At 29.1% G+C, this 23,327-nt stretch overlaps 1 protein-coding gene across 1 annotated transcript in view; it reads left to right on the top strand.

Annotated features, from left to right (window-relative positions):
* LOC117171688 (ubiquitin-conjugating enzyme E2 R2) overlaps positions 1 to 19,223 on the top strand; it is a 31,939-nt gene extending 12,716 nt beyond the window's left edge. Inside the window, exons 2-5 of the mRNA XM_033359218.1 lie at positions 750 to 836; positions 12,625 to 12,722; positions 12,814 to 12,948; positions 17,302 to 19,223. Coding sequence (XP_033215109.1) covers positions 750 to 836; positions 12,625 to 12,722; positions 12,814 to 12,948; positions 17,302 to 17,530 — 549 coding nt within the window. The 3' untranslated portion in view covers positions 17,531 to 19,223. The remainder of the gene's footprint in view (positions 1 to 749; positions 837 to 12,624; positions 12,723 to 12,813; positions 12,949 to 17,301) is intronic.
* Positions 19,224 to 23,327: the final 4,104 nt, after the last annotated feature.

Below are 23,327 nucleotides of genomic sequence, written 5' to 3'. Positions count from 1 at the left end.
AGATTCCCACCATTTTTCTCATTTTAGTAGCGCTCCAGACTTTTTTTCCAAGTCTTATTTTAATACCTGAAATCAGCATTTCTTGTAGTGTTGAAAATGCAACTTTTTTTATTTAAGCTGAATCTTTTTTTTTTTGCAATTGAGGCTTAAGTTTATGCCCACGGAGAAAAAAGAGGCTCCTAATATTACAGAATGGTGAACTTTTTAAATTGAAGTTTCCTTGCAATTGCAGAATAAATAGAAAGCCAGCGATAGATATATGTACAAGGGACACGTGTTTAAAAGTGGACGAGAAATAGGATAACAATATCAGTAGTAAGATTCGAACTACTGGAGAGGAAAAACTAGGTTAGCTCTAGGGGGGGTCCCAGAGGATGGGTGGGATATTTGGGCCATGACCAGGTCGCGATCAATATAGCGTCCTGTTGGCGAAGCTTCACTGAAGCCTGTACTGGCTGTAATGTCGAAAACGAAATTTTCTTTGACCGGGCAGTTTGCCCAAATCGAGAGCTCTTCGATACGCAAGAAGAAAGGAGACGACTCCTATGCGGAAGTTATCATTCATTTCGACAATATCGGTCTCTTCCATTAGGAATTGAATGTAAAAGCTTTTTTCTAGTTATGCAATTAATGCAAGTTAACATTTGCCAAATAGTTTGTTTTTAAGAATTAGAAATAATCAAATTACAATCTAGGCATAAAAACGTGTAGAATGAAAAATTAAACATGCATTATCTTTTTGTTTACAGGCACATATGAAGTTTCCACCAGATTATCCCTACAGTCCACCAAGCATTCGCTTCAAGACGAAAGTCTGGCATCCTAATGTGTATGAGGTGAGTGATGAAATTTAATTTCTGGAGCCAGCATAGCTCATCCTGTAGTTTCGGACCTGAATTACTCTGTCATGGGTTCGAATCCCAGTGCGTGGAGGCGAGTTTTTTTTTAGATATTTGTTTCTTCCATGGATAAAAAAATGTTTGAAACTACTTTTTAATGGAAAATGATTTTCGAATCTTAATCTAATTTTAAACTTAACTTTCTATCGCTTTTAATGTTTGATCAAAAATAAAAAGATATTTTTTAAAAATAGCTGTAAATGTATTGTTTTGAATTCTAAAAAGGATTTAATTTAGAATAAATTGATCATTGTAAAAAACTTCCATTTTTAAAATTATTAATTTTAAATTGTTCAAAGTGTAGATTTTTATCCAAAAACATCATTCTTAAATGATAAAAAAGGCCTAAACCAACAATAAATTAAAAAGCTACAATTTAAAATTGAAATGAATAGAAAGGAAATAATTTTCAGAAACTTTACATGAGTGAAACTGCCGGATCCTTTTTCACACGCAAGGGGCAAATCACAAAGCCGAGTCCCGTTAATGTTCAACTCAAACGATCCTTAAGCCAGGTGTGCTTCCTCTTGGAAAAGTTTTGAAGTTAGGACTCAGGGGACTGAAACTGCATTTCGTGGCTAAAAAGCTTATAAAATGTAGACGTAAAATATAAACTTAAGTCTTAAAATGCGATTTTTACTGTGATTACATAAAATTGACTTGGATCATTAAACATTAAAAGCGTTTCAAATAGAGGATTTTGTAAAACAAGTAAGACACAATTGAATCGTTTTAAAATGTATGGTTTAAAAATGAAGAAGAAAAGAAAAACTTGAGAAATAACCTGAAAAGACAGATAATTTCTCCGATTTTTTTTTACTTTTGCAGTAAATATCGCCTAGCTTTCTTGAAAATTCAACAGTTCTAGTGAGCATTCGTTTTTTTATAGACTTGGATTGAAAATTCATGTTTTATGTCTGAAAGTTAACTTTTTTTAAATTTAAAATCTACTATAGTGATTTTGGGTTCAAAATTCATCTTTTGGTTAAAAATTGCATTGTATTTTCATAGAAAATCCGTCCTTTGGGTTGAAAATTCAGCTTTTTTGTTGCAAGTTTATTGTTTTTAATTGGAAATTCTACCATAATATTTTTGGTCCATGATTAATCTCTTTTGGTTAATAAGTCTACTATTTGGCAAAAAATGTCATAAATTTCGTTGAAAATTAAAATTTTTTATATACAATAATACTTTTGGTCAAAAACTCAAATATTTTGTTGAACTTCATTTTTGAACAGAAAATCAGTCTTTTTGGCTTAAAAATTCATCTTTTGGTAGAACAATTATCTTTTTTGGGTAAAAATTCATTTCTTATTGTCGAAAGTTATTTTTTTAAGTTGAAAAGTTTGATATTATATTTTTGGTACTGGACTCCTCTGTTTTGGTTTAAAATTCTACTATTTGTATATATAGCTATTATTTTTGGTTAAAAATTAACGTTTCTCTTGAAAATTCATCTCTTTTGCTTGAAAAATAACTTTGTTAATGAAAATTCATATTTTCAGGTTTAAAATTTAATTTTTTCCAAAATATTCGATTTTTTATCGAGAATACTTAAAACTTTTCTTGTACATTCTTTTTTTTTTAAATTCCACTATTTTGTTGAAAATGCAATTCATTCCCCTTATTATTCCACCATTTTATTGAAAAATCACCCTATTTCCCCTGTTTTGAGAGCATTTTGGGCTGCGTATTTAATTCATTCAAAATTTATGCAATAAAATAGAATAATTACCAGGGATTCGAACGAAATTAAGAGGCATTTTCAGATATTTTCCAATTATTTCCTAAAATTCCATATAATTTACCTAAAAATAATGCTAAGTATGAAAACTCACTAAAAAATAATACAGCTACGGAGGCACATTGTCAAATTTGTGTTTCGTCAAGGTTTAATATGGAAAGTAACAAACAGGAACGTTACGTTCCTTTTAGTTCTTTTTCATATAAAATACGTTTAACACATGATGTTGACATTGTACCTTCGTAGACTCATTATGTTTTTATAATTTTTTAGATTAAGCTTAGTTTTTGGCCAAATTCTTTTAAATTTATCGAAATAATTGGCAAATATCCAAAAATTCACCTTAATTTCGTTCGAATCCATGATAATTACTCAAATAAACGATTAGAGGTCCATCTGGAAAAATTTAATTTTTGACATGAAAAGTCGGGGAATAGACTGGGATTTCTTTTAAGTTTGAGTGGTCATTTAATTTTCGCTCGGAGATAATTTTTATAATTTAAAAATTTTCTACGATTGCAACATGAATCTTTATTTTGAGCACATCAAAAGTGCTCTTCGCTTAAAATTTGCCTAATGAACCTTTACTTGTATATGTCTGTTTCCTCCGAAATGACGTTTCGAATGAATCTGAGAAAAGCACGTGCCTGTCGCAGTTGCCAACTTCTATATAATTATTATCACGTTCTCTTCAAATGATTCTAAAATTTAGCAAAGCTGGATTAACATAAGGTAAAAGGCAAGCGAATAACTTAATTACTGCAATTTTTTGAAGTTAATGTGCTAATGTCCTCTCGAATTATGCAAGGATCGAAAAGAAAATGGAAACCTTGAGTTGATCTCCTGTTTTCTGGTTCGACCGGTTTCACATTGGAAAAACAGAAGCGACAGATAAGCAAAAGTGGCTGCTGTTTTTTTGCGAATCTCATTGCAATTTCTTGAAATTATTTGTCTCGAGGTGCTCTACTGTTTTATTTGCTTTTGGAGGTCGCGCTACCAAGATGAGAACTGAGAAGATTCAGGAACGCGAAAACTGGTTTCAGCTTCGTGGTTTGTGAGAGTTTGTGATTTTTTTCTTTTCTATTTTTCGCAGCTGGAACTAACAATAATAAAAGTAATAATTTGAATCTCAAAATCTTCACAACTTTAAATTTATAGAGTTCAAAAGTAACAATTTCGGATTTATATATTTAATATTGTTCAATTCGAAGTGGGAAATTATTAAAGTTTTTAACAAATATAAAATATAAATGTGTCTTTTAATACATTCTCAAAACTTCTGTAATTTGATCAATTTAACATAATTTTAAAAATATCTTTTAGAATTACTTGGCAAACTTTGATTTCAAAAACTATGTTGATTGTGCTACTAACTGTTTACTTTGTGGAATTGTTTGCATCCTGAAATTTTTAGGCGAATTGGTCGAATGCTGTAGGCTATCATCTATTCAGTTTATCCTTATCTTTTTAGACGAATCGGTTTTATATTGTAGGCTACAGGTCGACTAAACTGCTTTAAAAATCGAATTTTGGATATAAAAACTAAAATATCTTTACACATTATTGATGAATCAGAATTACCTGAAAAGTTTTGCTGGAGCTAAAGGATATAATCTAATAATAAAATTGTAGTTTGCAAAGTAGAAATAGTTTAATTTGGAAGTTCAGCAGTGTAGAAATAATATTTTGGGCAGAATTAAGCTTTATTTCTGAGGAGAAAGTAATTGAAGTCTCTAGGTGAAGTCCAATTGATTTCGTGATTATCTGAGTGACCTTTTTCTCTACGACTAACTTAGCCTTCACCATCCTACTTCGTCGAACTGTGTTCTTTATTTTATTTCAGAATCTACTTCCTCTTCGCATGTTGTTTGTTTTTGCTGATATTTCCTGATATGCGGATAAGAAGACTGAATGAAAATGCCTTCTTTTTCTATTATAGAGAAGACAGTCGAAACAATGAAATGCTAATTAGCTACATACTAAAAATAATCAAAGCTCGAGTAAAGATTAAATAAGACTTGAAACTTTGATGTAATTGGTCCTAATATTCGATTTTAATTATTGTTTTGTAGACAAAAATCTTCGCAATTAAAATCGTTTATATGGTGAATAATCGAAATTATCATTCATACCTATGAATCTTTTTGTACCTTTTTTCGAACCATTTTCTAAGTCCCGATCACGAAAAGAGAAATTTTCTGCAGACATATTTTCCCTGCATGTGAGTATTAAATGCATGATTGTTGTTGTTAAAGGGTGAAATCAAATTTCCAGCTAGAGGGAGCGATTAACATTTAGTTCATGACAGCATTATCAATCGTTATTGCATGTTGAAAATGTTACACGAAACAGAGCACAGCAGAAACTTAGGTCGATAACAGTGACGTTTTATCATTTATATGTAAAATAAAAATAATTACAAAATAATATTCGAGGTTTCCAAAAACATAGTAACATTTGTTCAAATATCAAACATATCAAAATTTTAAAGTAAAGTTTTTATTTTATCCTTTTACCAAATCCATTTTTTTTGGTTTCAAACGAGTGATATTGTTTCAGAATTAATAAAAACGATGTTACTAAAGTAAATCTTTAATATGTCATCTGTTTCCTTCAAAAAATAATAAAGAATTAATTATTCTTGTTAAAACCTCAGAATTATTTGCACTCGGGTGATGTTTTCGCCGCATTAATTAATTAACAGCCAGAACAGCAACAAGCCGATGGTTATATAATGTATAATGTATACCTATAAAGCATCTTTTAAATCTACGAGGGATAAGCTGGTGATTATGGCTAGATCGATTTTAGCAAAATCGAAGTGCAATTTTCTCATGGGACCAAAGCTCTTACCGAGGATAATTATATTTTAAGGCTTTGGAGGTTTCAACCAGACTATATTTAAGAGAGGCTTGGGATCTGAATTTCGGACTTGTAGCGTATTTAGTCTCGACAATCTTTGGTTTCATCAGTCTCGATAAGCGGAAACATTTATTCGTTCTTCGCCTCTTTCAAAACAATTGTTCCCTATTGATAAGTTCTAAATTCTAAAATGAAAAAACGCAGTTCTTAAATCATTAATCTGAATAGATTTTGCATTTTCGGAACAAAGTAAACCAAAATTCGGATTCTGCAAACAAATATTTAACTTTATATGTCAATTTCTCTTGTACGCTTTTGAATTCTAGTATTATACAAATTAAATCGATTCTAAATTCATCATGTTTTCAATTTGCTTTTGAGATCAGCGATTGAATTGATGGTTTGTATTTGCTTTTTTATCGAGTGGGTGATACTTTTTGTTTGAGTTTATTCAATCTAGTCATCTGGATTGAAGGTTCCAATGATCCTCCATAGGCGATTCCGTTAAATATAAATTTCAATTACTTTTCCTGTCTACTTTTTCTTTTAACTGATAGAAGCTCTTAAAAAAAGAGTTATATTCACGATTCGTCTAACTTCGATTTATTGTAGAAAAATTAAATACTTTCCATTTGAAAAAGTGATTGATTAAGACTCAATTTGGATATTTTGTAAACTTCTTTTATTCCTATTTTACAAGTTGAAAGCTAGTTTTCTTTTTTTAATTTAATCAGAAAAGATTTCAAATATTTATTTACTGTTCCTGAAGATTCTAGACTGAATAAAATTGGTTTAATTTCAAAAATCTTAGGTTGAGTAGTCTTTTGAAGTGTCAGTGACTCATCTGATGATTCTAAAGGAGAACCTTCTTATGTTGCCGAACAGGAAGTTCGTCCCACGACAAAATATCGTAAGTTCACGGTACCGCGAATAATCGAGATAATCTTTTTGCTTTTGAAATGTAGAACTTTCATTCCTCTGGATACTGTTGTTTTTTTAGATTCTCACATCCAGAAAAAAATGTTTTCATTCCACCAAATTTTAATTGATGTAAACAAACAATGTTCTGATTATGTGTACCGTAGTTTAAAATTCAGTGATGAATAACATTTTAATTTGTATTGAACAACGGGTTTTTAATCCTATCTAAAAAAGTGGTGTAACGGTATGTTCCAAAAATCTCACAGGTATTGCTTTTTGAAAAAAAGATTGGATATGATTAAATCTACAAATAATCCCTTTTAATAAGAAAAATCTGATGAAATCTTATGCAAATTGAGAAATCGTTAAAAATATTGAACATGTTTTATGTTAGTGCTCTTCGCTGGACATTCGTATTTTCACGATTCCCAATTTTTTAATATTTTACTTTATGCTGCCGTTGTATACCGGAAAGAGATATTTTTAATAACAAATATTAAATTTTAAAGATTAAAAATTTGTAAACAATTTATGTTTTTCAGTTTTGTTAGGATTTTTTTTCTGTTCGTAATGTGTTTCGCCTGAAATTAGTATTTTTAAACAAAAATAATTATATTTAAATCTAATGATTTTTGTTTAAAATAATAAAATTTATAACCTTAAAGAATTTCAGATTCTCTAGTGTTTTTTGTCCGAAATTGGCATATTTATTCAAAAATCTTTAGAGTTCAAAAAAGATTCATAATTTACTAAAAACTTTAATATACGTTGGCGTTGTATATAAGCAAATGGGTATTCTCAAATAAATATCATTATAATTTGAACAAGATGGTAAAAATTGTATAAATTTATGTGCTATTAAATGGATGACATTTAAAGTGATTGGAAATGTTTTTCGACCAAAACCTCTAAAATGTATAGTATTAACCGAGTTTTTAAATCACAAAAAAAAGGGAATTCGCTAATAATGCCCCAGAAATTAAAAGGCTTCAGAATTTTAATTTGGATTATTAAAAGTTTGTATCAATTTATGAATTAAACAAATGTTGATTTTTAATACTTAAATCAAATAAAAATTATAGGCTTGTAAGTTTTAATTTGAATGGTCTGGAAATATGAGAGGAAGTATGTTTCTTAACTGGGAAAAGACCTCGTTTTAACCGGTTTAAACAAATTTTAAACACCCAATATTAAAAAATTTGATATTATGGATTTTTAAATTATTTATGTTTTTAACATCAGGCAATAACAATTCTCATGAATTATAAAATATATTGTCCTTGATTTTCTTTCATTTTTTAGACAATAGATACTATAAAATAGAAAGTTTTGTATTGATATTAATTTTATATTTTAATTTAAAATATCGTGACAGCAAAATATTTTTTTTTTTTTTAGTTAATGTTAAATGAGTGGATTTTTGAAATCAAGATTGGAAGGTATTCCCTCATTGAAGCGGCCCTTTAGTTTCAACCTGGGTGGGTGAATAACACGAGGCTGTACGATGTCTGCTTCAAAGGCGACGACCTCTCTGGCTAACCTCGACGAGGACGATCAACGGGAGTCGGGAGCTCCCCTTTAGCCTTTACACATCCCTAATACACATACAAAGCTTTGGTTTGGTGCTCATCGACCAATCTCAACAAAGCACCATCGCCCAGGTTAGATAGGATGTCCTTTCGAGTCGGGTTTTTTTTAACATTAAAAGGCTAAACGAAACACTCGCTTGTTTTTTTTATCCATTCAATAAATAATTGAATATTCAATTATTTGTTGTGAAATCGATTGTTGCTATCCTAGGAGTTGATAATTTTATTGGCATTTTTTCTCATTGGAAAAGTGTCAGGAAGCTTCCCTGATTACTGATTATAACACATTTTTTATTCAAAATTCCTTGACTCTTTCATGAAAAGTTAAATTTTTAACCGTCGACCTTCAATACGTTCATTTATTTCATAAGAATTTTTATTTCTCAGGTAACTCATGTGAGTTGAGAAAAAGTTTTTCTTACTGCTTATTTAGTGTAGTTTCGTAATATGTCAGAAATTAGGCTTTTTGATAATTTTTGAATAGATAAGGATTTGTATTTGAGAAAATCCTAGATTAAGGGAAATAAGGAAACATTAGGGGAAAATTTTCGCAAATTTTAAAAGATAAAAAAAGCAGAAAACACCTAAACAAAATCTAAATTGCATTTTCAAAGATTTTTCTATTTTTTCGAGTCAAGAGCACACAAACTTTTGTATAAATAATGTTCTCTTCTTTTGATTTATCAACTTCGTTTATCTTTTGCTTGTTTTAAATACAAAAATTTATGATTTGATAATGCAAAACTTAGTTTTTCTATATTACACTTTTTTAAACAATAAATAGTAATTGAAATTTAAATTGAAAATGGAAGAACGAAATATTAATTTGTTTTTATAATTTGCAGCGATTTTATTTGCATAATTTTTATTTGCATAATGTGATGGCAGCAATGTCTGCATTGCTTATTAATAATTATTGATGTTTTGTATCCTTCATACGAGTCGAAGCGTTAGTGACACCTGTAATACACTGATTTGTCAAATTATTCCCCGGATATATTTATATACAATTTAATATTGGAACATGCTGATTTTTACCAAGCCTTCATTGACATTTTGATTTCAACTAAAATTGTAATAAATAAATAAAATTGTCCAGGGTGTCACTCACTGGTAAATGTTTCATTCTGTTTATAAAAGATTCTATGTAAAAATGCTACAAGATTAATATTCCAGACTTTGATTATTAATTGGCGGGGAAAATGAAAAGTTGGTCAGGGCAAAAATTGGGAATTTCTAAAATGAAGTTTCGCGGCTACCCAGATATAATATTCTTGTAATTTATTTTCCTTGTATTTCCATTTCTTTCTTTTTTCACAGCTAATTTTATTGGTGATAATATTTTTAGTAAAAAATAGTATTATTGGGTTGAAAATTAACCTTTCTATACTTTGGTGTTAAAAATTCAACTGAAATCTTTTTTGATTGAAAATTCAACTTTTTTAAAATTCGTCGTTTTGGTTTAAAAATTCATGTTTTTTAGTAGTAATTTTATCCTTTTTAGATAAAAGTCCAACGGTTTGGTTCAAAATATATTAATCTTAGGTGGTTGAGGATTTAAAGTATTTGGTTGAAAATTCGTCTTTTTGATTTAATTCAACTGTTTTTTATTTGAAATTTAAAAAAAAATGTCAGAAAAAATATCGGCTATTACAATATTGCTTTAAAAATTTACCTTTTTTATAGAAACATGAACTACTTGGTAGAAGTTTCAACAATTTTGTTGAGAAAAAAATTCGTTTTATTTAAGATTCATAATTTTAGATAAAAATTCATTTCTTTAGTTGATTCATTTTTTTAACTGACAATATTTTCGGGTTAAAAACTTGAAAATTCTACTGTTTTATATAAAATTCTCCTTTCTGTTTAGAATTTTAACAACTTAGGGAAAATTTTTACACAATTCTTTATTTCCTTACCGAAAAAACGTTTATTTGTCGGGAATTTGTGTCCCTGGTTTAAAATTTGATTTTCTTGTAAACTTGCTTTCTTTCAATTGACATTTAATTTTTTTCCCTGAAACTTTAACTTTTCCATGTTTGGTTGAAGATTAAGTGTCTTGTTAATTCGTCAATTTTGACAGAAAATTTCCACTTTTTGATCGAAAATTATTCTTCTTTGTTGAAAATTCAAGTGCCTTTTGAAAAATGAAATTATTTGGTTGAAAATGCAACGGTTTGAATCAAAATTAATTTGTTTTGAAAATTGAAGTACATATGTAAGATAATTTAATGGTTTTTTGTTGAAGTTTAATCTTTTTTTATGCAAATTTGACTATTTTATTGAAAACTCAACTGTTCGGCTGAAAAATGTATTATTTTGTTAAAGATGTAATTGTTTTCTTGAAAATTCAACTATTTTGTTGTAAATTGAATTATTTCGTTTAAAATTTAAGTAATTCGTTTAAAGATTATCTTCTTTGGTCGAAGATTTCACTGTTTTATTGAAAATTCATCCTTTTCGGTTGATAATTCATTTTCTTTGTTTAAAATTCAAATGCCTTCTGAAAATTAAAATATCTAGTTAAAGAATCAACTGTTTTGGTTAAAGTTTAATATTATTTATTTGAAAATTCAACCTTTGGTGTCAAAATTCAAGTTTCTAGGTTGAAAATTGAACTATTTCGTTAAGAATTGAACTATCTGCAAATCGAAAATTTAATTATTTTATATTATTTTTATTCTATGTTAAAAGTGTTACAAGATTAAAATGCTGGTCTCTAAATGGGACAGGGAATTTTTAACTTAAAGTTTTCGGCCATCCTGAAAATATTCTGTGAAAAGGTTTGAGAATAATTTTTTGACCTCTTTTCGTTGTTGAGAAATAGAAAAGCTGCAGTGTGTAGGCTTAGTAGCGTAGTCGTGTCGAGCAGCGACGTTTATTCGAGGATGTTGCCTTCGGTGTTGCTTATTACAAGATTTGAGTTGTACAGAGGCCTCGAGCTGACTTGCCCTACTTACTACTTGAATCCATGTTCTGTAGCTGTTCACGTGAGTTACAAACCACGTCCTCGCTTCAACTTACGAATACAGCTCTAGCAACAACCCGGAAATGACAATAAACTTCTTTATGGTCAAGTGTTACTGTCATCGTTTCCGCAATTTTAAAATACGCGGAAGTTTCATGCCAAAAAGAAATCAAATCTTGATTTTCTTAGCTATTGTATTCTCAAAACTAGAGAATGGAATGCTGAAATGCTCAGAAAGCCCGCTAATAGATTCCCTATCAATTCGAATAATAAATAAATAGGAAAAGGATTCAAAATTGGCTTGAAAAATGACTTAAGTTCTTTCAGTTTCGTCAAAACTCACTGACAGTCAAAACTCCATCTAAGTTCCTTGAAAGTTTACATTCATCGCACGTACAAAATGCTGACTCGTTCGTTTTACTCACCAAGTTTCCTTTATCTTTATATCACAAAGAAATTCAATTTCCTGTTCATTTCTTCACATTCTGCCACTCGAACTAAAATTTGGATTTTTTGTTGTTGTCTCCTTGATTGAAAAATTAAAGGATTTAATCGAAAGACTCATATTTTGTTATTAAAAATTTATTAGATAGAGTCTGGTGTGCATTGTTAAAGTGGGTTTGAGGTTTTCATTATTAATGTTAGTGGGAGTAATACATCAGTCTTTTTAGAAAAAAAGCTATTCATGAGTTTATGTGCATACCCTGTATGCTAATGATGGATAAGATTATTGCGAAGGAAAACACAAAGATAACATTGTTTGAGTTTTATTCGAAAAAATGAAGATTTTATTTATAACCTAATTTTAAAAATATTCCAGGTGAAAAATCATAATTTTAATTGCAAATTTGCTACTTTGATTGCAAAATTAACTTCTTGTTTGAAAGTTACACTTATTTCTTAAAAATTCATTTTTTTGTGTATTGAAAATTAATTATTTTAATTGGAAATTCATTTCTGGCATAAAATTTAACTATTTTTTTGGTTTGTTTGGTAACTTGTTTTTGTTTTGTTGAAAATTAATGTTAAAAACTAAAAATTTAACTTATCTTTATCATTTTTATTAAAAATTCATCTCCTTGTTTGAAAATTGAAATATTTTGTTGTAACCTCATCTTTTTTGTTGTTGAAAATTAATATTTTTATCTGAAAATTTAACTTTTGCAATTAAAACTGTAACTGTCTTGTTAAAAATTCGTTTTTTTGTTTGTTTTATAATGAATTTATTTAACTGAAAATGTAAGAGGTCGAGTTCTTTATGGTTTAAATTTATATTTTTGTTTAAAAATTCAACTACTCCAGTTAAAGAGTTAAGCATTTTAGTTGAAAATTGATCTCTTTCGTTTAAAATAAAACTATTCCAGGTGAAATGTCATCGTTTTAATTGCAAATTCATCACTCTGGTTGAAAATGAACTACTTCGTTAAAAGTTAAACACATTGGTTAAAAATTCTTTTTTTTTTATTGTCGATCAATCATTTTAATTAAAAATGCATCTCTGGTTGAAAATGTAATTATTTTGTTGACACTTCGTGTTTTTTTTTGTTTTATTGGAAAGTAATTTTTTCCGGCTAGAAATTTAACTTTAGTTTGAAAAACAGACGAACAGGTTTTGAAGATTTGAATTTCTTTTTCTTTCAGAATGGTGATCTTTGCATATCGATTTTGCATCCACCAGTAGATGATCCACAAAGCGGTGAGCTTCCATGCGAAAGGTGGAACCCTACTCAGAATGTTAGGTATAAATACAGAAATTAAAAAGATTTTAAGTTACCATTTTCTCCTTCGATAGAAGAAAGATTGCTATTTTAATTCCTTTGTTTTCTCTAGGACAATCCTGCTTTCTGTTATCTCGCTCTTGAATGAGCCAAATACATACAGCCCTGCCAATGTTGATGCATCGGTGATGTACAGACGTTGGCGCGATTCCAAAGGACGAGACAAAGAATATGAAAATATCATCAGGTAATTCATTTTTCAGAATTTTTCTCGAATTCTCACTTTCTTTGCCTCGAAAGATGATTCGGTGCAAATTTTGTTCTTAAATTTTTTAATAAAGAAAATATTTAATTGATTAATTTATCATTATGGGCGTAGTGTTTAAAATGATATATAGCATCTATGAAAAAAATATCAATCACCTGGGAAAATATAAAATTCTAGAAAATATTGGACTTTTTTTTAAGATTTAGTCAGAAGTATAATTTTATCTTCGGAGAAAATCAAAATTGGATTTTTTAAATACTGTAAAGTGCAAACATAGATTGCTGAAATTATTTCTAGATTTAATTATCAATAATGAACTGTCTACTGTGCTGGTCAGGCGAAGTCAGGAAAAAGTCAGTAAATTTTTTCAAGCAAGCTTAAATTTGTTTAAAAAATTATAATATTAAATTAAATAATTTTTTTTTCATTTGTAGAAGTAAATTTGTAGTACTTATATTTATGGTACTTATTTAAATCCAACTTATTTCTATCATTTTCAATAATCCCAGGAAAATATATTTGATTGAAAATAGTAAATCTTAAATATGCATTGAATTTGATGTACTAATTATTCGTTTTGATGACAAAATATCCCTCGATTTTTTATGAAATGTTAACAAAATATTTATCGTTCTCGTAAGCCGATTTTTGCAAAAAAATCCTTAGTTTATTTTAATTCGTTGTTTTTACTTGCTGATTTTACTTAGAATTACAACTATTATTTTGGGTTGACCTAGGAACGAACTTTCGAGAGATAAAATGCATGATAGCCGAAGTAAAATAATCCAGTAGCGGCGACATTAAAAAAATTGAGTTGACATTTCTGTTAATTTAACTAACCTGAAGGAAAGCTCCTTTTACTTAAATTTTGTTTATTTCATCAAGATTTTCGTCTCGAGTTTAAAGTTTTTAAGTTCTTAGAGATTCTAAAAATAAATTCTTGAACTTTCATATTTCAGTTTTTCAATTTTTCATTTCAGTTGATCTCATAGTTTAAAGTTGTTTAATATGAAATTCTTCTAAAATTTTCAGCCTAAAAGCTTTGAGTTAAAAACTTCCAATCTGGAACTATAATGAGTTAGTTCTCACCTATCGCCAGCCCCAAAATTGGCGCTATAGAAGAGTTTCACTGTAGTTGAATTTTCGACGTAAGGAGATTAGTTTTCTGACGTTCAACAAAACAGTTTACTTTTCAATCAAATAAAAGAGTTACATTTTTAACCAAATAGTTAAATTTTCAACCTAAAAAAACTGAATGTTCAACCAATAAAGATGAAGCATCAATTCAAACGGACGAATTTTCTGTATACAATGTTTAATTTTCGACCAAAATAGATGACTTTTTAACGAAATAGTTAAACTTTCAATAAAATAATTCAATTTTCAAAATTTTTAAAATAAATTTCCAGAAAATATTTTACTTTTTAACTAAATAGTTAAACTTTAAACCCACAAAGATAATTAAAAAAAAAAAATAACGAACTTTTTAGAAGACTGTTGCATGTTCAAAGGAAAAGGTAATTTTTAACTATGGGAAATGACTTTCCTAGCATAAATATAGATTTTTATTCCAAAAAGATGAATTTTTCACGAAGCAGTTGAATTTAGAAAAAATACAAACAATTGCAAGAGTTTTCAACAACGAAAGATGACATTTGTACCAAAAAAGATGAATTTTCAATACAAAACCAGAATGTAAATGTTAATCAAATAGTTCAATTTTTAAGAAAACAATTAAATCTTTAACAAATTATTAAATTTTCAACAAAATTGTGGAACTTTCAACATCATAGTTGGATTTTTAACAAAATAATTAAATGTCAAACAAAAATGTGGATATTCCGACCAAAAAAATGACTAACAAATTACTTGAATTTTTATAAAAATAATTAGGTTTTCAACAAAATAGTGAAGTTTGTAACTAAAAGAAATTAATTCTGAACCAAAAATATAATTTCAGACTTTTTAACTAAAAAAGAAGAGTTGTCAACCAAGAAAGATGACATTTATACCACAAAGATTTTCAACAAAACATATGTATTTTCGACGAAAAAAGATTACTTTTTAACAAAATAGTTGAATTTTCAATAAAATAATTAAATGTTTAACGAAATAGTTGAATTTTTAACCAATTGCCGGAAAAGGGGCAGGAGTAGGGGAAGTATCTTAAAAACAGGAGGAATGAGTTTGATGTCTATTAATTAAAAAAATTATATCAAGTTTTAAATTAAGTAGAACTTCTAAAAAATCATTCATGAGAAAGTAGATTTCATTTCGAGCTTAAATAAAATTGTTTAAATAGAGACATTAAGATCAAGATTGGTTGCAATTTGCAGGGTTTGAAAATAAGTTCATCTTAATTTCTAGAAAGAAATCTTTTTGTTTAAATTTTGTATAAAGGATGTTTATAATATTAACAATTTTAGAAGCATTTGAATTTATGGATTGTTTCTTTTCTTATTTGAAAAATGTAATAAGGGACTTACTTAAATTACGTAACATTTTATTACGATGCGCAAAATGCGCAAAAACTGTCTCCTGCAGATTATCTTATTAGTTATAAAGTTTATTATGTGGTTGAAAATTTAACATTTTTCTTAAACATACATCTTTTTTCGTTGGAACATCAGTAGAACATTAACCTTTTGTTTAAAATTCATATTTTGTTGCTGATAAATTAACTGAAATATTTTTTGGATTAAAACTTTCTTGGATCTTTCTTGCATCTTTCTTGGATAAAAATGCAACTATTTTGTTGAATATTTAAATAATTTCTAGGAAATTAACCTTTTGTTTAAAATTTGTATTTTTGTGTTAAAAAGTCAATTGAAATCATTTTTGATGAAAATTTAATTCGTTTTTTGAAAATTTGTCTGTTCTATTTAAAAATTCACCTATTTTAGTAGAATTTTCATTTTTATTGAACAAAAATGAAACTATTTTGTTGACAATTTAACAATCTTGTTGAAAAGTTATACTTTTTGGTTTAAAAATCTGCTCTTTTGTTGAAAATTGCACTATTTCGTAGAAATTGTACTTTTTTAAAATTTAATGTTTTGGTGTTGAAGAGTGAACTGAAATCTTTTCTGGGTGGAAATTTAAATATTAAAAAAAAATTTTTTTTAATTAAAAATAGGTCTTGGATAAAAATGCCACCGTTTGGTTGCAAATTAAACTATTTTTTTAAAGTTATAGTATTTGGTTGAAAATTTTACTATTTTGTTAAAAGATCAACTATTTCGTATAAAATGTATTGTCTGTTCAAAATTTATATTTTGGCGTTGAAAAAAGAACTGAAATTTTATCTAGATAAAAGTTCAACTTTAAAAAAAGTTGTTTTATATTAATATAATCCCCTGTTTTAGTACAAATTTTATCTTTCTTGGATAAAAATGCAACTATTTGAGATTTCAACTAATTTGATACAAATTTATGCTTTTTGGTTGAAAAAATTCGTCTTTTTGAATTGAAAGTTCAGTTTTTTCGTAGAAACTTATTTCTTGTTGAAAATGCATATTTTGATTGTGAAAAGACATCTGAAATATTTCTCAACATAAAATTGAACTATTATTTGGAAAATTTATCTTTTTGTTTTGCAAATTCATCTGTTTTAGTAGAAACTTAATTTTTTATATGATAATTCAACTTTTTGGTTAAAAATTATTCTTCTTTGCTTGAGTATTCAACTATTTTGTTTAAAAGATTTGGTTGAATAACTTTGTTAAGATATCATTTTTTGGTTTGTAATTTTATACTTTTAGTTGAAAATTTATCTCTTTGGTTGAAAGTTGAACTTTAATTTAAGGCTTATGTTTGGTTGAAAATTTAACTGTTTAGTGTAAAAAACTTTCTTTGGTTTAAATTTAATATGGTAATTGAAAATTTCACTTTCGCTTTTTAAGATTGATCGTTTTTAGTTGAAGTCTCCTTTTTTTTGGCTAAAAAATAATTTTGTTTGAAATTTCATTTTTGTGGGGTAAAAATGCGTCAGTTTCGTGTGAAATTAATTGTTGATTGAAAAGACTATCAATAACTAGCAAAACATTTTTCGAAACTAAAAATTATGTGCAGTATTAGGAAGCCGGGGGGGGGGGGGGGGGGGGGGGGGGGGGGGGGGGGGGGGGGGGGGGTCTTTTAGAGGGTCTATAATCCGTTACATAATTTAAGTATGCCCCCGAATCTACATAGATTCGTTCAGGATCACCAGAAAAAATAATAGATTTTCACTCAGGAACTTTACATCCAATCCTGCCAAATACTTTATTATTTAAATAGAGCTCTAGTCTGGACACCTAAAAAACTGTGCTAACTGCTTCTTTTTTTTCTGTCCAGAAAACAAGCGCAAGCTGCAAAAACGGAGGCAGAGAAGGAAGGAATCGTCGTACCCCTAACTTTGGAGGACTACTGCATAAAGACTAGGGAAAGGCCAGTGGAACATCATCTAGACATGACAGATTTTTACGATGATGAGTATGAGCTCGACGACGAGGACGACGACGACGAACAGCTGAGCGCTAGCGACTACGAGGACGGCGACGACAGCGGCAACGGAGAGTCGTGATCTATTTCTTAGAAGGAACGGGAGCCTCGTATTATACATTATTTAAATGAACGAGATTTTGAACCCGACTCGATTACGTGAAAATTGCAATCGTAATAAGTCGCGCAAGTCGCTCGACGTTTTTAAACTTACGGGAGCCTCGCCAAACGAACTCTGCTCCAGAAAAAAATAACATGCGTAGTCTAAGGATCGCCACAATGCGATATTTATATAATTCTATAACAAAAACGCTCGGGCGTTACAAAACATTGTTTCATAAAGCGTTAAGTTGTTTTTTTTCCTATTTTTTTCTTTTTTTTTTTTTTGATAATCGCAACAACTCGTTCTTTCTTTCATAGCTAGTTTTATTTCCCCTCCTCTAAGTGCAATCTACTTGCCCCTTACACTTAATCTATTTCTACTTCTCGCTAGTTAGGCTAATTGTTTTCGACTGAAAATTTACTCCCGCGCTTCATTTTTTTTTTTTTTGTGAAAGTTGTAGGTTTTAAGAGGGTTGAGGGGTAATTTGTTGGAGGAAAATGGCGCTAATCGCAATACGAATTTAGAGAGTCTTTTTGTCGATAAAAAATATCCTCTATCTTTGAAGATCACAGGGTAGACATCCACCTCGAATTTGAACACCCTGTTTGGAAGTTCCTTAACTTATAATGGTATGAATATAAATATATTTGGATAAAAGCACTGTGCTTCTTGTATTGTGACTAGCACGTCAATCTTTTTTATTCGAGGAACCAATTTATTCCTTGATTTGATCCACGAAATTATGCTTTTTGCAACTCTTGGTTAGATCTTGCAGGATCAGATAATCAAAGTTGGTCTCGAATTGTAATATTAACGTGCTTTAAAGAAAAATGTTCAGTTTTGTGTGGGTAATTGAGAAGTTAGTGAAAAAATAACCGCGACTTCGGGTTTGTTAAAAGAAAAGCAAAAAAAAAATGGAGTCAGGAAAAACCTGTTACAAGAGGAAGATTTTCATATTCTTCGCGTTAGGTTTAAATGCCAACATATTAGGCGTATATCTAGGTATTCCCTGTCTCTTTATCGTTAACAAACTTTAGAGAAATGACGTCTGTTGTTATTTCTTCGTCGTTTTCCGAATTCTCGGCCATCTTGAGATTATAATCCAGGCACTAAAGCGATTTTTTCTTCCTTTAAACTAGGTATTTTTACTAGCAACGGTTTTTTTTTATATATATTTTAAGTATTGAGGGATCTTACACTGGTTTCGACATTTACTAGCAACCTTTTTAATATTTCGAAAAACGCATTATTTTATGCGATGGAGGACACACCAAATATTTTCGTCGTTCAAGTTTTAAAAATCATTTCGTAGAGGTAATTTTCCGATTTAATGGCTTTGCTTTCGTTTCTTATTTAAAAAGCACTAGTCGTGTAATCAAGATATATATATATATATATAAAGAGAGAAATGTGCATCGCGTTACGTCCACTGAATTAGTTTAGCTTGCGATTTTTACCCAAGATCTCGAAGGCACGATTGCTAATCTAATATGTGGTTGTTTATCGAATTGTATGCATTACGCTGTAAATAGATCGCAAATTACGAAGGCAGAGACGATATCAGGTGGAACTCGAGAACCTTTTACTATTTCTTCGTTGGGGAACTTTTGTTAATCGACCAAAATTCTCGTGTCAAATGTTGAACGACGAAATAAATGCGGAAGAACATGAATATCTATTTTTATCGCTTATCTATCCTCTTTTCAATAATATAATTATTATTCACAAACAACTACTTGAGAAAAAGGTTTTAACTAATTAATAATTATGATTAACAATAGTTCTTAATAATTTAAGGTGCATAACGAACTTTGTACTTTTGATACCAGGTCGAAAAACATTTTATTGACCTTGTGCGCTTTGAATAATCGATTTTCGCTTCAATCTGATGATAGAAGACCAAGCGCCTTTCAGAGTCGTTAATTAAATGGCTTTTGCATTTTAGATCCCAGTGGCGATCGATTATCGTGTATAGAGTTTTGTAAGATATTTTGCGGGAACCCGGTTTTTTTTAGTTCGCCCGGATTTTTGTAATTCCCTCCCTCCTTTTCTTTTTTGGAAAACTACTTAACCACTTCTAATATGCAAGTATATTAAAGACAGAACTGATTAGCTGGTAATAGTATTTTATGATATTAGTAGATAAATGTATACAAAATATATTAAATCTCGTGATGCATCTGTAAGTGTGTATTTGTCATGTTTAATATTATAAATTCAGTTTCAATAAATCTATCAATATGTACACTCATGGTATATACATGTCCAGTGTTCGCGAAATATGATCGATTCAGAGTTACCTTTTTATCGCCAAAGTTCGTTTCTTGAAAATAACAGTTCCAACAGTTAGCATTTTTCGTATTTCTAAAAAAAAAATTTTGCTTCGGAGGGATGGGAATCAAATTTTTTGAGCAATTTGAAACACAGGTCATGTTGATTTTTACGCCAGTAAATAATTTTAAATTAGTCCATAATTTCTAACTTCTTATTTACGAAATTAGATAAACTCTTATCTTAAATCCATGAATAATCTTAGACATTGGGGATGGGGTGGGGGGGTCTGAATGCTTATTATAAATTAACAAAGTAGTTTAACTACTTTCAACAAGAATGTTGAGCTTTCTACGAAAAAGTTGAATTTTCAATCTAATATTGTTAGAGTTTCAACCACAAAGAGAAATTTACAATACAGCAGATTAATTTTCTATCAAAAAGCTGTATTTTCAAGAAAATACCCAAATTTGTCAACATAGTTAAATTTTCTATCCAGAAGATTAATTTTCTACAAAAAAATGCAAATTTATAAGATAATACGTATATTTTTGTACAAATAGTTGAGTTTTCCCACGCAGAAGATTTTTACTACAGTAATTACTTTTCTTATATACAGAATTACTTTTCTACCAAAAAATATATATGAATTCTCAGGAAAATACCGAAATTTTCAAGCAAATAAAAATGAATTTTCAAAAGGGCAGATTAGATTTTTCACCAAAAAGACGAATTCCCAAGAAAATTCCTAAATTTCTTAAGAAAAAGTTGAATTTCCAAGAAAATACCTAAATTAAAAAAAAATAGTTGCATTTTTAAACAAGATTAAATTTTCTACCAAAAAGACGAATTCTCAAGAAACTTTCTTAACAAAAAGTTGAATTTACAAAAAAGTACAAAATTTTTTTAACAAATAGTTAAATTTTTTAACAAGAAGATTAAATTTTCTGCCAAAAAGATGAATTCTCAAGAAAATTCCTAAATTTCTTAACAAAAAATTGAATGTCCGTGAAAATATTCAAATTTTTAAAAAAATGGTTGAAATTGTCAAGATAAAATTTTCATTTTAAATTTATAAAAACAGTTGAATAGAATCACAGAGGACGAATTTCACAAAAAAAAAGAACTAGTTGAATCCTCATGAAGATGATTTTTTTGATAAAAAAGAAGAATTTTCGAGAAAATACATTAATTTTTAAACAAGAAAATTTAACTTTTTACCCAAAAGACAAATTCTCAAGATATTCCTAAATTTCTTAAGAGAAACTGGAATTTCTAAGGAAATATCTACATTTTTTAACAAATAGTTGAATATTTAATCAAGACAAAATTTCATTTTAAATTTAAAAACATGTTAAATAGAAGCAAAGAGGACGAATTTCCAGAAAAATATTTCAAAGGTTATTTTTTTGCCAAAAAAGACGAAGTTTCGAACAAATTCCTACATTTTTAAATGACTAATTCAATTTTCAACGGAGAAAATTAATTATCTACCAAAAAGACGAATTTTGAAGAAAATACATAGATTTTTTAACAAATAATTGAAAATGCAACCGAGAAGATTTTCTACCAAAAAAAGATTAATTCTGAAGAAAATATCGACATTTTAAAACAAATAGTTAAATTTTCAACACGGAATATTAATATTTCTTATAAAAAAGATGAGTTCTCAAGAAAATACCTAATTTTCAAATAAATAGTTTGAACACTGGATTTAATCTCAATTAAAATTTTATTTGAATAATTTTTAGTTTATATTTGTATCATTTCTAAAGATTTATAATCAGGTAACTGCATTTTTAGGCTAAAAATATAAATTTTTAATAAAAAAATGTACTTAAATTCACATAAAAGAATCAATTTTCAATAAAAAAAATGTTTCCTACAAAACAGTTTAATTTTGTACCAATTATTAAATTTTTCTTACCAAATTATTGAATTTTTAGGTAAAATTTTCAACAGAACATATTTTCAACCCGAGAATATGAATTTTTAAAAAAAAAAGTTACTGAATATGGAAAGTTAATCAACAAGAGTTTTCAATGAAAAATTTGATAATTAATATTTGAACAAGAAATGTTTTATAATTAAAAATAAAAAACAGTTGGATTTTAACGAACAAAAACAAATTTTTAACAAAATACATCAATTTTCCATCCAGTATTAAAACGTTCTACCAAATTGTGAAATTTTCGAGTCGAAAATACGAATGTTCTACAAACATTAAAATTTGTTTGTTTATTTCTTTCAAATATACACTTTTTGTGTTTGTACATAGATCAAAGTTCTTATTGTACATTTTCTTAAATCTATACATTTCCTCTGCGCTATATTCCAACATATTTACATGATTTTCTAGCATACGTTCGCTTCTTCGCTGTCCGGAACTTCCCTCGCGACTCTAACTTTTCTTTTGACTAGTCTCTTTGGCTAATCTTTCGAAAGCTCTCGCATATTTGCACACCCCGGGACTCGGTCTTTCCTTCAGATTCTGGCATAAGCGGTCAGTAGAATCTGTATACTCGGACCCCCTACCAATCATCAACCACTCATCCACCTCCTCGACTGTTTTACGATCAATGAGTTGCCTAGCTTTTTTGCATTTCCAAATGTGGTATATATCTTCCTCCTCTTCCCCACATAAGCGGGAAAGATAATCGTCTTTATAACCCTTATTTCCTGCCTTACCCACATTACCACATCTTAGCCTAGCCCACTGTTCCTTATCTATTCCTTTGATATCTTTCGCTTCCCAGTATTCTTCCCTCTCCATCCCATCTGTTATACTTTTGCATACTTTACAATAATTTGAAATATCAATTTTTTGCCAATCGGTCTGACAATCTTGTTCCCTTTTTCCTCACGACTCCTCTTCCTAAGTTCCTTGACACATCTTCCAAATTCCTGCCTTCCCATATCATCCCCAATGTCTCGCCATCTCCTACTTCTTCTAATGCTGCCACTAATTCCTTTACCGAGACTGACGGATTACCGTTCATGCAGACTCGTATCTCCTCCATTAGACAAATTTTTGGTAACCTATCTTCCTCCATTTCTAATATTTCATAAAGATAGTTACTCGCCCTTCTTCTAGTATCAATTTCCGCGCTTCTTCTTCCTGACTCTATTTTCCAGATGTATGCAGGGGTATTTCTATCCAATCCCATAATCATTTTAACATATCTACTCTGTACTTTCTCTATTTCTTCCCTTCTCCTCCATCCTCATATTTCGACCCCGTAAAACGCTCCTGTTTTTGCTAATACATTCAGTATGTAAAGTCTTTTCTTTAACGCGTGTATTCCTGCCTTTTCATCACTCCCCACGCTGCATTGATAGATTTTTGCGCGTTGCCTGCTAGGGCTGCTAGGTGTTTGTTGAAGGATCCGCCCGATGAAAACCGAAAACCTAAATATTTAAACTTGTCTACTACTTCGAGTGGTTCTCCTTTAAATTTCCATTCCTCTCCAGATTTCTTCCTACCCCCTTTCTTAAACACCATCAC

Source organism: Belonocnema kinseyi, chromosome 4 (assembly GCF_010883055.1).
Source record: "Belonocnema kinseyi isolate 2016_QV_RU_SX_M_011 chromosome 4, B_treatae_v1, whole genome shotgun sequence".
Lineage (NCBI taxonomy): Eukaryota > Metazoa > Arthropoda > Insecta > Hymenoptera > Cynipidae > Belonocnema > Belonocnema kinseyi.
This window is presented reverse-complemented; position numbering and strand designations above follow the sequence as displayed.